The sequence below is a fragment of the Alexandromys fortis genome, unplaced genomic scaffold (assembly GCF_014885135.2).
Source record: "Alexandromys fortis isolate MF-2015 unplaced genomic scaffold, M_Fortis_MF-2015_v1.1 scaffold_10, whole genome shotgun sequence".
In the NCBI taxonomy this organism is placed as follows: domain Eukaryota; kingdom Metazoa; phylum Chordata; class Mammalia; order Rodentia; family Cricetidae; genus Alexandromys; species Alexandromys fortis.
Genome location: NW_026067895.1, coordinates 21320690 through 21335655, shown reverse-complemented (window position 1 = coordinate 21335655; position 14966 = coordinate 21320690). Strand labels below are relative to the sequence as shown.

General features: G+C 42.2%; 1 protein-coding gene across 1 annotated transcript in view; it reads right to left on the bottom strand.

Moving 5' to 3' along the window:
* Nucleotides 1-494: 494 nt before the first annotated feature.
* The window catches only part of Lgi1 (leucine rich glioma inactivated 1), a 40155-nt gene continuing 25683 nt past the window's right edge, over nt 495-14966 (bottom strand). Inside the window, exons 5-8 of the mRNA XM_050159418.1 lie at nt 12034-12105; nt 9215-9384; nt 8748-8912; nt 495-3753 (exon numbers count right to left, since the gene is read on the bottom strand). Coding sequence (XP_050015375.1) covers nt 2918-3753; nt 8748-8912; nt 9215-9384; nt 12034-12105 — 1243 coding nt within the window. The 3' untranslated portion in view covers nt 495-2917. The remainder of the gene's footprint in view (nt 3754-8747; nt 8913-9214; nt 9385-12033; nt 12106-14966) is intronic.

Here is a 14966-nt window from a genome sequence, read left to right as displayed (position 1 = left end):
CACTCTTTTCTTGCCCTATCAACAGTCCCATATTTATGCTAGAGAGTGAATTTTTAAAAGATAACCCCTTGCGACAGGAAGTAGCTAGGCCTGGCTGACAGTCTGAATTCGACCAGCTTACCTCCCAGCTCCATGTTTTAGGCTTCAAGATAAATTACATGTGGCCAGAAGACTATGGAGGCCGAGTCTTTGCATCCTGGAGCAATGTTCGGAACAAGGTGAGAACATCGGTATGGTGTTGATAAAAGTAGCGATCCTTTGAGAGGTAGAGTGGGGTCCAGAAGTGAGCAGTGTGCTACGAGTCAGAGCCTACCAGGTAACTACTGTGTAAAATGTGTTCACACAGGCCGTTCTGCTCCACGTGTTTCCTGTGCCCTCTGATGGCGGCCGTTGGACAACAAATCACCCCAAACATATCCATTTAAAACAACCACTTTATTATGCTCATAGAGTCTGGGTCACGAATTTGGACAGGGATATCGTGGACGGTTTGCTGCTCTCTAATGGCTGCCCTTCTGCTGGGAAGGCCTGATGGCGGGTGGTGACTTGATAGCAGGATCTGGAGTTGTAGGCTTCGCAGGACTGGTGCTTGATGACGGCTGTTGGCTGCGACACCAGCTGGGCCTGTTGACCAAAGCACCAGGAGGTGATTGCTCCATGGGGTTTGTTTTCCAACACAGAACCATGGCCTCTGGTTAGTAAGACTTCTTATGCAGTGGTTCGGGGCTCTGCAGGCAAGTGTCCCAATTTACAAGGCAAGAAAGAGTTCCTGGTTTTTAGGACCTAGCATGGAAGCCAACCTGTATCGTTTTCACCATAGTCAATGAATTACAAGCAAGTCCCCAACCACTCAGACAAAGGACAGGTCAGTTAAATGCTGCCTCTTAATAAATTTGGGGCAGGGTCTCACAGAGCATGGGGCGGGTGGTAGAGGCTGTATTTGGGAAATGCCGTCTGCTGCGCGTGTGTTTTCTCACTTAACTCGCTTCACCTTGGAAGTAGGGATTATCGCCCATCTTTACAAATGAAGAAGTGGACTCAGATGGGTTAAGTCCCTCGCCTGTTGCAAATCTTATGCACGGCAGAGCTGGAGCTCCACCCGGACTGTACAAAGCAGGAATTCTCTAGAAGCGTTTGATGCTGCTTATCAGAACAGAGGAAGAGGTGTTCTGCAGCCAGTTGTCCCAGGTGCAGAATCAGGAGTAGTTAAGCTATTTTCTCCTCTATAACCCTGAAGCCAGACCTAATATCTTTCCTATATAGGTAATAAAATCTAGTCCTTATGTACAACGGCCCAGGGTATTGCTCTTCGGAGACTGTGTCATTAGTATGGAGACCCTTATGCCTCAGTCTACCAGACTTATACAGGTCCTGGGGAGCTGTTTCCCACCTCCATTCAGTGGGAAACATAAGCTAACTCAAAAGCCCTCCATAAAGGCAGCACACACAACTAGTTTGTGCCAGCAATGTCTTCCCCACACACTCTCCTGTGGAAATTCCATCTTCCCTTAAGTCAAAGAAAGAGCCTAGCTTCTGCAAAGTCACACTGACTGTTCTGATGACACACCAAATCTAGACTGTCCTGATGAATCTACACACTCACTGCCCACGTCTTTCTGTACTTTTTGCTCCCTTCCATTCTTTTTCCAAGACTACAGCAGACAAGCATCCTGCTCCTGTATCAGTTTCCCACAGCCACACTACCCTCTCAACAAGTACTCGGAAAGTACCAGGTGGGTCAGAGGGGCTCATGAAGTTTGTTAGAAGAGAAGGAGCCACATGTTTTCAAAACTGCTTTTGTTTGGTGCCGGGGACTGAACCCAGAGCCTGACACATGACGCCACACAAGTACTTTCCCATGAGACTGTATACCCGGCCTTTGAAAAGCAGTTTTCTGAGAACCTAGCATCTACACAACAGGCAGTGTGCAAGGTACTAATGACTCAAGTGGTCCAGAAACGGAAACCTAGACAACCAAACATGAGCCTGTAGGCACTGTGTGGCAGCTCAGTTACAGCAAATCCAGCGTCTAGAAGCAAAAAGTTCTTCATCATAGAGGGGGAGAGGCCTCCGGAGCCAGCAGGTGGGAGGCAAGTCCTGTACGGAAAGCTATAGCCTAGCAGCTGTCAGACGACGCTACAGTTAGATATCTAGAAAGTCCTGGATCAGGGGCTATTCAATCCTAAATCTTAAGTTTCTTCTATAAGACGGCTGAGTGGCACTTTCAGCCAGGGTCATCAGGTGGCGCAGGATGACCCTCCTCCGCATTACAGACTAGTCTGAACATAGCAGGAAAACTCCCTTCCTCCCATTTAAATGTGTTAACCCTCTCATCTCAAAGTGTCCCTAAAAGTCATGACTTCTGAGCGTTTAAAACCCACTAATAGAACCCGGATAAACATGTTGATAAATTATGGGAAATCATGTTCATTTTTTTTAAAGTTTACTCAGTATTCATACCATAAATCCTTGATCCAAATATAATCCTATTATATAAAACTATTTCCTCAACATACAATCAACAAGAATCAAACAGCTCTTGTAAATAATTACCTTTGGGATATGAAAGAAAATGTAAACATTTTATTTGGCAGTTGTTTCTGAACACGTGAATAAATAAATGGAAAAGTACATATGAATATTTCTTTATCGGAGTAACAGATACCATTAAACACTTATTTACACTTCTTCACTGCAAAGAACAGTTACGTAAGGAAACTTTGTCTTAGAAAAGGTAACTTCCCCACACCACTGGATTGGACAGTTGAGGACGGTGATACTGGTAGTGTTGGCTTTAGCAGTCTCAATGTTGAAAGGCATTCCTCTGCTAGCGTGGTAAGAAGAGTCGTCATGCACTGAATTCATCCAGGTCACATACTGTAGAAAGTTTCCGATGGCAGCCGTGGAGTTTGGTGTCTCATGCGCTTAAGTCAACGATGACATGTTTGTAAATCTGCGTGTTCCCCTTAAAACTGGAAGCAAAAAGGAAATTACGCTTATTGATGGACACATGTGTGAACGATCTGGGGGCCTGGACGTTTAATTCCTGAAACTTCACAAATCTGGCTTTCTCCGCGTCCCAGTTATACACTTGTGTAAAGGAGTAATCACTTCCGAGGATTGCATACTGGTAGTTATTTATCTGCAGGGGCTGGAACACCATGGAGCCCCGCGATGGCATCCTCTGGATGTCCTGGAAAGAGGAGCCACCCCACTTCATGACTTTGGAGTCGCCGATGAATCTGGTCAAGCAGATATACACGTCCCCTTTTACAGAAAAGTGCTTCACTGCGTACACGTCCTCCATGTTGGGAATGTCAGTTTGGTTAGTGAATAGCTGTGTTGCTTTGCTCCACTGGTAAATGACAGGGCGCTGGGAACTACTGGACAGAATTAGGTGAGGTGTTCGGAGGGTCAGTGGTGGTCTGGCTATTTCTAGGTATTCCACATCGGTATCCCTGTACCAGGCATGTAAGGATTGGTGGGAGTAGAATCCGTTTCCGTTCCATTTGTAAATGGTGGTAAACCCAGCTTTGGAACTGTCAGCAACCACAAAGTACCAGTTGTTTTCGATCTTGAACGTTTCGATGTCATTGGGTTTTCGGATTTTGAGAACTTCGATATCCTGGATTTTTATGAATTTGTTGGCAAAACCGTCTCGCTTATAGATATGAGAGCCGCCAAACAGCTGGGCCACAATGACGTAGAGCTGCGTGTCAATGACTATGGGCTTGCACACCACGGTGGACGTGCCTGAGGAAAGACAAGTGACACGTTAGTTGTATGGCCGTCCTCTTTGGAACATGTAAACATACAGGCTGTGGCTAGACAGCTTCCACAAAATTCAGCCTAAGAGGGAGAGATCCCCTCGGTTTGTCAGAGAGGACCAATCTCCAGGGCCAACAGCAATATCCTCGGGTTCTGGACCTTTACACCCATGGGCCTTGTTATAAACAATGAAGTTGCCACATCACATCCAACCTGCTCTAGACTTTTAGCGCGCAGAGATACGACCTGAACACTTCCCTCTCACTTCCTGCAGCATGTTCTCCCTGACACCCCTGAACTAATTTCCCTAATTGTAATGAAAAACTGCCATTTCTGAACTTTGTCAGATCATTAAATTAGTCCAACAACCTTGAGATAGATGTTATCTTTCCCTTTCTTATCTTTGTTTTTGTGTGTCTTTTTTATTTATTTTTTTTTTAAAAAAAGAAAACAGTCTTTTTTTCATTTTACATATCAATCCCAGTTCCCACTCCCTCCCCTCCTCCCATCCCCTCCATCTTCCCCCTACCCTACCACCCACCCTTCTCTGAGAGGGAAAGGCATATTGCTTTGAGAAAGGACCAAGGCCCTCCCTACTATATTTAGACCGAGTAAGGTATTCATCCAAAGAGAATAGGCTCCAAAAAGCCGGTATAAGAAGTACGAATCCTTAGTCATCAGGGAAATGCAAATCAAAATGACTCTGAGATACCATCTTACAGCAGTCTGAATGATTAAGATAAAAAAAAAACCCACCAATGATAGCATATGCTGGAGAGAATGTGGAGAAAGAGAACACTCCTTCATTGCTGGTTAGGAATACCAACTTGTACAACCACTCTGGAAATCAGTATGACAGTTTCTCAGAAAATTGGGAATCAACCTACCTCAGGACCCAGCAATACCACTCCTGGGTATTGGATGTTCAATTATTCTACAAGGACATTTGTTCAACTATGTTCATAGCAGCATTATTTGTAATAGCCAGAACCTGGAAACAACCTTTATGCCCCTCAATCAAAGAATGAATAAATAAAATGTAGTACATTTACACAATGGAGTACTACTCAGTGGTAAAAAACAATGACATCTTGAAATTTTTATGCAAATGAATAGAACTAGAAAATGTGAGGTAACCCAGACCCAGAAAGATGAACATGGTATGTACTCACTCATAGGTGGATAGATACTAGCTATAAAGCAAAGGATAACGAGCCAATAGTCGTTAGAGAAGCTAAGAAACAAGGTGAACCCTAGAGAAGCTAAGTAACAAGGTGAACCCTAAGAAAAACACATATAGATTCCCCTGGGAAGAGAAAATACACAAGATCTCCTGCATCTGTTTTTTGAGACAGAATTTTGCTATATCGTGTCCAGGATGGCATCAAACCCAAACTCATGCGTTTCCTACTTCCACCTCCTAAATATTGAGACTAAAGGTGATTACCACCATGCCTGCTCATCTTTCATTTTTTAGATAAGCAAACTCTTCTAGACTCGGAGGGACTATCTGATACCAAAAGACAGAGCTGGGATTCAAATATGGGCCTAGCTGAGTCTTTGGATTATTTGTTTATTTAGACAGGTTCTCATTATATAGCCCTGGTGGGTCTGGAAGTCATTGCTGTGTAGACCAGGCTGACCCGGAACTTTAAGACACTGGCTATAGGAGAAAATGAAAAGGCAGAGGAAGCTTTGTGAAAAGTGAAAGAGGAGCAGGCACTGCCATGGGCAGATGCTCTTTAAAGATATTTAGGGAGAACCTCAGCTAAAAATAAGTCTGTCAGTGGGCTACGTTGGTGTCTGTTAGCGACATTTAGAAAAACAGTCTTAACTCATAGAAGGAGTTCAGCGCTTGGAACTCCAAAGTCCTACAGAGCAAATCTACCCCAGACTTTTCTGACTACAGCTCTAGGGTATTGAGGGAAGAAGTCCTTCTAATAATTGAAAATAAATTTGAGGTGCTCGTGTGTGCATGCGCATGCGCACGTGTGGAGGTCAGAAGTCAAGCTCAGATGTCATTCCTCAAGTGTTATCATCTTGGTTTTGGAAGTAGGGTCTCTCACCAGGACCTGGAGCTCCCTAACTAGGATAAATTGACTGGCCCATAGCCACAGGGATCTTTCTGTCTCAGCCTCCTCAACGCTGGGATTACAGGTACGTGCGACCATGACCAGGATTTGTTTGTCGGTTTGTTTTGTTTTGTTTTTATAGGTTCTAGGGATCAAACTCAGATTCTCATACTCCCATAACAAACCTGTAACCAACTAAACTATCTCCCCTGCCTTTACTCAAAACTTCTTTCAAAGCTAACCTAATTGCTTAACCTACAAAAGATGATTAGCGTCTCTCCTGCACAATGAGTGTTACAGGGTGTGAGGGATGGCCTTCAGATTTCATCTTTGGTGTTCATACAGACTGATGGAGCAACCGTGACCATTTGACGAGCTTGCATTGAGAAGGATTCTATGGATACACATGTATTCTGGCCGAAATAATACCCCAGGTATTATGACAGGCAGCCATGTCTGTCCATGTTGGAGAGACTAGTAACCATATGATGTGTTATTTATGATCTGTATGGTTTGAATGTGTGCAAATCTGCAAATTTGTGTTGAAATGTAACTCCCAGGGCAACAGTCTGAAGAGCTAAGACCTCTAGGAGGTGATGAATTCATGGCAATAGAGCCTACAAGGGGCTTGAGGGAATCATTTTAACCTTTCTGTCCTTCCTTTTGCTCTGTGCATCCATAGAAAAGGGGCTGTCTTTGAAGTAAAAGGTAAGTTCTTACAAGACATTGAATCTGTTGGACTTTCCAACTTCAAAATCTTGTAAGAAATAATTTCTGTTGTTTATAAATTACCCAACCTAAGGTGTTTCATTACAGTAGCAGGACCAAACCAAACTGTCATCGAAAACAAAACCTCTGGAAGGCTACAAGCAGGTCATTCATTCCTTTTGAGTTCTAGTCTACAGTGTCAACCAGAGCAAGCTGAGCACAATGAGGAATGTAATCCTAACACTTGGGCTGAGGCAGGGGGTTGTGGGTTCAAGACCAGCCTTGATGACACAGCAAGGTCCTGAAAAAAAAACAGTGGCTGAAGGAATGTGCACGCATCAGAAAATCTCAGGCTCAATATCCCAGAGTTCAGCTGTTCCAAACTGGAAAACCCAGGAAGAAAAAGCATGACCTTTCATGAAGAGAAAAGGGGTTCTAGAAGAATCTCAGTTTGGATAGATAGTTTCACCCAGGGGAACTTCAGTATCAAGCAAGGACTATCTATTTGGACATTTGACTTGATGGCCACTGAGAAAACCTAATTAACAATTATGACCCTTTGTACCTTGTCTAGAGGTAAGCCTTCTGCCCTCATTTGCTGGAGACAGAGTTTCACTACGTATCCCAAACTGGCCTTAAATTCATGATCCCCTTGCTTCAGCCTCCCAAGTGCTAGGCCTACAAAGGGATGAGACCCTGCCCAGCTAATGATGGCAAGAGTGCACCACCCTGCTTAGCCAATGGTGATCTTTTATGAGGAGGTTGGGATGTTCTTAGGAGCTGGGTTCATGATGTAAGAAAATAACAGTTTTCAGAACTGTTTTGATTGGTATTTTACAATTTCGAAAACTGTTGAAATGGGAACAAGACTTAAGAGAGCTCTCCAGTAGCATTTTTGTGGAGAAAAAAAATAGATTCTATAAACAAATTAAGAAAAACATTGACAACAGGTTTCCACACTGCAGGATTTCTCATAATTTCTAATATATTTATTATGAGCCTCCAAGAGGCAGATATGGCTTATAGATTTATTGGACCACAAAACCCTTCTCGTTTCAAGGAATACATTAACATTTTATTTAAAAATGTGCAGCAGAGTTTGAGAGTTGATCTAAAATAGCCTTCTTATTTAATTCACTTACTTTGAATTCAAGCAGATTTAATTACGATAACCATATTTTTAAGCTGTATATATTCCTTTATGTGTTTGTGCCAATCACAAATGTGTCTATACAAACTTTTTCTTAGAAACAGGAAACTGTTTATTTCCATTTTTCTTTCTTTTTAAAATAGTTCTCCCGCCTCCCCGTGTGTGTGTGTGTGTGTGTGTGTGTGTGGTTTGTGTATATATGTATTGGGAATGCACTCACCCATGTGTACATGTGTGGAGATCAGAGGCCAATGTCTGGTGTCTTTCTCAACTGCTTCTCCACTGATTTGAGACGGGGTCTCTCACTGAACCTGGAGCTCAATGATTTGGCCAGACTGCTTAGCTAGTGAACACCTGCCTGAGCTCTCGAGTGCTAAAGTTACAGACAGATACTTACCACTATGCCAGGCTTTCTACCAGGATGCTAGGGACCCAAACCCAGCTCTCCATCCTGTGTAGTCAGTCAGTGCAGCACACAGAGAGCCTTCTCCCCAGCCATGTGCCCCCTTTGGTTTGTGGCATTTTGTTTGTTTGTATGTTTTGGGACAGGATCTTCCTATGTAGCTGGGCTCAGTCTCTTGGTCCCCCTGCCTCAGCTTCCAAGTGCTGGAATGAGCACCACCAGGCCCAGTTTATTTTATCCTCTTATTTTAAAGTCAAGAACAATGGGAATGCAGTGAAGGTGATGGCCTTGTCTCACTAAATGGTGGCAGAACCTGGATTAGAATGCAGCACTGTGATTCAGTTTTTACTCTGAAGAAGAATCCCCCTTTGGAGTGTGTTTAGTATGCTCAGTATTGTGCTAAGTTTCTTAAATACATGATCATATTTCACTATTAACAACCCTTGATGTAGGATAGGTACTGTTCTTATTTACAAGTAAAGGAATGAAGGACTAGCTACAGCTTAGCAAGCAACCTCAAGTCAGTAAAATGTTAGGGTTAATGCCGCTAAGACTAGTCAAGGCATTTCTTCAGAAACTCCTCTGTTTCTGTTGCCTTGGTCAAGGCAGTTTAATGCTGTACTCAATATTGTTAGGCTCGTCATACCTGTAATGTTGTCATAATTCCGGAAGGTCTTCTCCACATGGTCCCATTCCAGGAAAATGCATTTTCCAGTAAAAGGCTGAGCGATGACCACATACTCATCATTCATGTAGGAAAAAGTGTCTATGGACAGTGACTGATAAGGCAGATCTTGAGACTTTGCAAATTCTGCAAAATAGGAAAGGAGGATGAACAAATGTGAGCTAATACTAGTGCCTTGCTCCTTGGCTAGATCCCAAATTCTCACAAGAAATACATTTATTTCAGAGAAATGGTAAAATGGCAATTCTGCTGTTTAAAAGCATGTAAAGTTTTAAAGGCTCATAATGTTTCACACATTAAATTTCTCAGATGGTTCTTAACATATTTTTAAAAAATCAATTTTTATACTTGCAAAAGAATGTAGCCCTTTAAACAATCTTCTGCTGTAAAATGGGTTTTACATACATTAAATTACATACATACATTACCTGTAATGATACAATCAAAATCCTTGGGGGAGAGGCTATTGATCTTGCGTTTCTTATATTCCGGGGGGCCTTCGCAGAAGATGTCTTCCACCGTCGCATTGGTGTGGCCGAGCCATTCGACCAGCCACTTCAGTTTACAGTCACAATTAAATGAGTTCCCTCTCAGGTCCCTGAAAGAGAAACCTCGGCTGCATTTGCAGTACGTGGGTCCTGTCGCGACCCACGCATGACTTCGACTTCAGCATTAGCCCGTACATGCTCTATCATCTGTGTTGAACTGGACTGTCCATCCAGTTTGGGCTCTGAGAGATCACAGAGCACCCTTAAGGCCAGCCTAGAGCCTCATAACCTAGCCATGTTTGGAGGCAATGGTGCCTCACACTAAAAAAATGAACTCAAGGGAAACAATGTATGAGTCGTATGTGTAAGTTGCATTTTTCTATAAGGACCCTAAAGAAATGTAAACAGAAATGGGTATAACTAATTGTAACATTTTATTTACTCCAACACATTCAAAATGTCATCATCTGGCTGTGTAATCAATATAAACACTATAGAGATAGTGAATAGATTAATACTCTTATTTTTCTCTCTCTTTTTCTTAGTATTATCTTTGAAGTTCTCTGTATAGTTTATACTTATATCTCAATTTGGAGGCTAAATTTTCATCAGAAATTTCATTAGAAATATGTGATCTGTATTTAGAGTTCATAAAGTGTATAGTTCAAAAATAGATTCATGTATCTAAGTTGTCCCAAATGTGATTATTTTCTAATATACTAAGATGAGAAAAAAAAAAGTCAATTCAAATCTTAAAAAAAAAAAAAAATTAAGGCTCCTAAGTGTAATCGTGCATCCTTACCCTATTAAAAAGTCATGGCTCAATCCCTAGGACAAAAATAAATAAATAGATAAATAGAGGTCAAACTTAAAACTTGGAGCCTCATTTGTCCTAGCAGCACACTCTAGGAACTCCATGGCTCTGAGCATCCAGCAGCTACGTTATTGTGTCTAAAGGATAAAGTGTAGAGCTTGCTGTATGATATTGAATTAAATCCAGTGAGCCAGTGGCTTTTCTTCTTCATAGGCATAGTTAATCTTGACCCTATTCTGGGGTCTACAAATTCCACTTTAATGAGAAACGAGTTTGCCATAGTAGAGTTAATGCAGACCTAATACCTACAACAGCCCATGCCTGTAATAAACTATGAGGCAGAGTTTAAGTTTCCACGCATGGCCCCGACTCACGAAGCTCTCTGTTATTTACTCGGCCTCCGTGCAGATCTTCCATTTCTTTTCCGGTCACACAGAACTCATAAGATAAGTAAGTGATGCCCATTCTTCATGAAGCACGTAAATAATTTTAAATACATGTGTGTTCAAACACATCTTAAAGAATATGCTCATTTAAAAAAAAATCAGCAAGAAATCCAGTAAAAGAGAAGCTATCATGAATTCTTGTACTTCTAAAATAATCCTTGATTTAGGTTAAGCTCATTCTGGGATTCCCTGGGAGACTGAGCCAAATTGTAAGTGTTGCAGGAGCACAGCACAGAGGGCCCACCATGAACTAAGGAAGCGATGGGCATCATCTAGCTTTCAAAACCTTCCCAGAAGTGACCTCATCCCAGAGTGCCAGCCCTTCCGGGCTATTGTAAGCCAGAGCAGATAAGAAATTTGTTGGGCTCTCAAGGAAGGTTCTTGATTCTGGCATTCGTTTGGAAAGAAATCAGTTTCCAGGAACTGGGAAAGTAGGCATGTTAGAGAAAAGTAGGCATTGGAGCAACTGCAAAGAACAAAAAGGATTCCATTAGCTTCTTGATTTGAAGTTAAATTCTGGGCTTAGGATGAAATTCTTAACTCTGATTTTTTGGTTGCTGTTGTTGTTATTAGAGAAAGCTGTTTTGAGATATCAGTATAGATATATATCCTCTCTCTGTGTTATTATTTTTACTTTCTCTATTGGTTCCATCAAAATCTTAAAAAGTTATTTAAGTTTCATCATACATTTATATTTATTTAATTTTCTTTCTATATATTCAATAACAAAGTAAGTATAAAAATGTTCTCATACATCTTTTCATTTGTTCCTATATTCTGCTTTAGGGCAATGTAAATGCCCTGCTAATGTTCTGGAAGAGATTTAAGGAGACTAAATTGCTTTGGGGAGGACTGGGTATATAGAACTTACTTTGCTAACCACAAAGAATATACAAATTCCTTGCAAGATCTTTCACTCTGAAGCTTAAAAGTCAAAGTTTGAAAGCTCTTTTTGTTTGAAAAGGGGTCAAAAATAATTAAGTTCATTCCCTTCCTGGGGCTTAAGCCAAATTCCTGGGGATTAAGCCTAGAGTTGTTGTTCAGGCTAATGAGAGAAAAGGCAAACCTCCTCCCTTCCCCCACTTCCTGCTCCACTTCTGTTGCTGACCAACCCATGGGTGTAACCTTTCATCTTATTCTGTCAGTTTCCCAGACTCCTTTATGTTTTTTCTTTGTAGCCCTACTTCCTGGACCTCATGAGAAAAAAAGAGATCTTGAAGTTTTTGTGGAGGTCTCTACTTTCCCGGTTCCCCCAGTGACCTTAGAATCACTCGTTACCGACCTGCACACACTGTTTCAAAGTAATGCCTGAGTACTTGAGCATTTAGGATTTCCCATGCTAAATCATAAAGAATTCTAACATTTAATCTACATAGATTCACGAGTGAAGTCAATTAAAGCGTTCTAATTTTAAAGCCAATTAAAAATATTAATCATCAATATCAGGTCTCACTAATCATTTTAAAGCAGTTAACCAGTGATTTCTTAGGTCCTCTTACACATTTGTTAAAGAATCCAGGCCTTTGAAAATGTCTTTTGGGAGTGTCTGGAGATTGTTGTTTGCGAGACTCCTGGAAAGACAAAAGTGATACAACAATGTGGTGAAAATTTTAATAAATGCCATTAATAATAAAGTTTCCTTTTAATAATCATTTTCAGTCTCTTAAATGATATGTAGTACTTCTCTTTTCCCAAGCTACTACTCCAATTTCTTTGGTTGAATTTTCAGTTTCTGACCTCTTTGCGTCAACATCCACTTAGCATCGACAAAACACTTGGTACTGACTTGAGGCAAAGCAACATTAAACCATCAGCAGAATGATGCCTGGGCATCCCTCTTTGAATTTATAAGCAGAGGCTCACACTCTCGCAGGTCCAACCTAGAGGATGCTTCCCAAGCGATGACTGATGGACCACTATAATGGTAATGTTCACCCCCAAATACCCTCCCTATTTTGGCTGGGACTTTGACTTCTTCTGGGCACCTCCTCTTGCTTCAGAGAGCAGCTAGACTTTCCAGTTCCTTTGTCTTCATGTCCTTTCTTCTTTCAGAAGGGCATCCCCTTGTTTCTGGCTTTTGCTTTTTCATTTCAATCTTTCCATCTTGGCAAAAAGCTTTCCCACTAATGTCCCCTCATCCATCCTCTGTAATTATTCCTGTCTTCTGATTCTTACCTGTTATATCAGAATTATTTTCTTTCTTTTCCTAGTTACTGTTTCACAAATGACCAGAATGAGTGTGATAACAGTTAACAAATAGGAAATAGTTTTGATGGTAAGAAGGTAAGAGAAATGTATACACACTACAGAAAACTGGGCATGACTGAGCACTGGGAAGAAGGGTACCAGGTACTGACCCTTTTTAGGTTTTGCCAGTGCGTTTTATATATTTTCCACAATAACATTTAAAGCTAGAGCAGAAGGGCCTTTTGTTGATCTCAAAGGTCTTTGAAAATTCTCTCAATGTCTTTTAAAACATTCTTCAACGTTCCCTGTCTTTTACCTCCGCTACTTAAATATGAGCTCCTCCATATTTAAACATTCATGAGTTTTATAACTTACTTTAAAATTGATTATGCTGTTTTGTTGGTTTTAGAAATTACTACTAGATGCCAAAATGTTTTTTTTTTTTTTTTTTCAGTGAACCATGGGGATGTAAGAATGGGAAAAGAGAGCCGGGAGGTGGTGGCGCACGCCTTTAATCCCAGCACCAGGGAGGCAGAGGCAGGCGGATCTCTGGGAGTTCGAGGCCAGCCTGGTCTACAAGAGCTAGTTCCAGGACAGGCTCCAAAGCCATAGAGAAACCCTGTCTCGGAAAAAAAAAAAAAAAAAAAATGGGAAAAGAGTCAGAAAGTTCAAGTCCCCGTGACAATGGGTTTGGTAGGTTTTTCAGTCAGCCTGAGCTGGGTAGAAACCAGTACTCTACCACTTAACGGCTGGGTTACGGGTTCTGCATCTTTAACAATCGGGCAGCCAGGTGGTGGTGGTACAGGCCTTTAATCCCAGCACTCGGGAGGCAGAGGCAGGTGAATCTCTGTGAGTTCAGGGCCAGCCTGGTCCACAAGAGCTAGTTCCTGTGGGGGCCAGGGATGATAAGCTAAGTATGGACAGGTCACCCAAAGGAAATTCTTTATTTCCAACCATTATCACCTGCCAGAGTAGAACTCAACCCTTGATAAATTTAATGAGAGGCCCAAGTCCCAGTAGTTTCAGTAGTTTCCTGGTAGCAGGAAGAACCATAAACTGAGATAACCCGACCCCCACCCAAGAGCAGACCATTCAAAGAAAATGCCAGACATTCCAAGTGCTGTAGATAGAAACACCTGCCAGTGCACACTCACCAGGACACCCTAGACAAATATCAGCCAATCAGGGATCCTGAACCTCAGAGACCCCTCACCCCCACCTTTAAAAACCCAATAAAACCCCAATTCTAATTGAGCTCGGAGCCCTCCGGTTATCCCAATACATTGAACATGTAAAGAGACCGAGTTTGCAAATTTGGTTAAAATAAAGGCTCTTTGCTTTTACATATGTGACTCGGTTTCTTTGTTGGCCTTGAGGGGACTTCTCGGAATTGGGCATAATACTTCCAGGACAGGCTTCAAAGCTACAGAGAAACCCAGTCTCGGAAAAAACAAAAACAAAACAAAAAACAACCAGGCTACACTGGTGTAGAATATCTGCTCCAGGCCCGTGTGTTAGAGGCTTGGTCCTCAGCCTCTGTTCTGTTACTGGGAAATGGTAGAAATTTTAAGAAGTGGGAGATGACTTGGGATGTGTCCTTGAAAGGTCATTGAGACTCTGGTCCCTTCCTATGCTGCCTAGGTTTTGGCAACTTGACACAAGCTAGAGTCATCAGAGAAGAGGGAGCCTCACTGAGAAAATGCCTAAATCAGATTGGTCTGTAGCAGGCCTGTGGGACATTTTCTTGATGGATGATTGATGTGGAAGTGTCCGGCCCACTGTGAACAGTGCTATCTCTGGACAGGTGGTCCTGGGGTATGTAAGAAAGCAGGCTGAGAAAGCCCTGGAGGAGTAAGTCAAAACGCAGCATGGCTAGCATCTCCTTCAAGTTTCTGCTTCTTGCCTTCAAGTTCTGGACTGTGACTGGGATATGTAAGCCAAATAAACTCTCTCCTCCTCCAAGTTGCTTTTGGTGGTGAGAAGCATGAATCTAATTAGTCTTAACAATAATAACCTGGAGTCAGATATGGAGGGTGAAAGCTGAAAGATCAGTGAAGAGAATGAGATGTGGGGCCCATCAGGGAGCTAGGACAAATGCAGAGCCTGAGACAGCACTGTTGGCTTGAAGATTAGGGTTCCGCCAGGGTTGTTGGGGTTATAGCATCCTTCAGGTTCCACCGCGGCAAGTTCTTCAATCCACACTACTTTTCCTCAGACTCCTGCGCCCCCGCCCACCCGCCAGCTT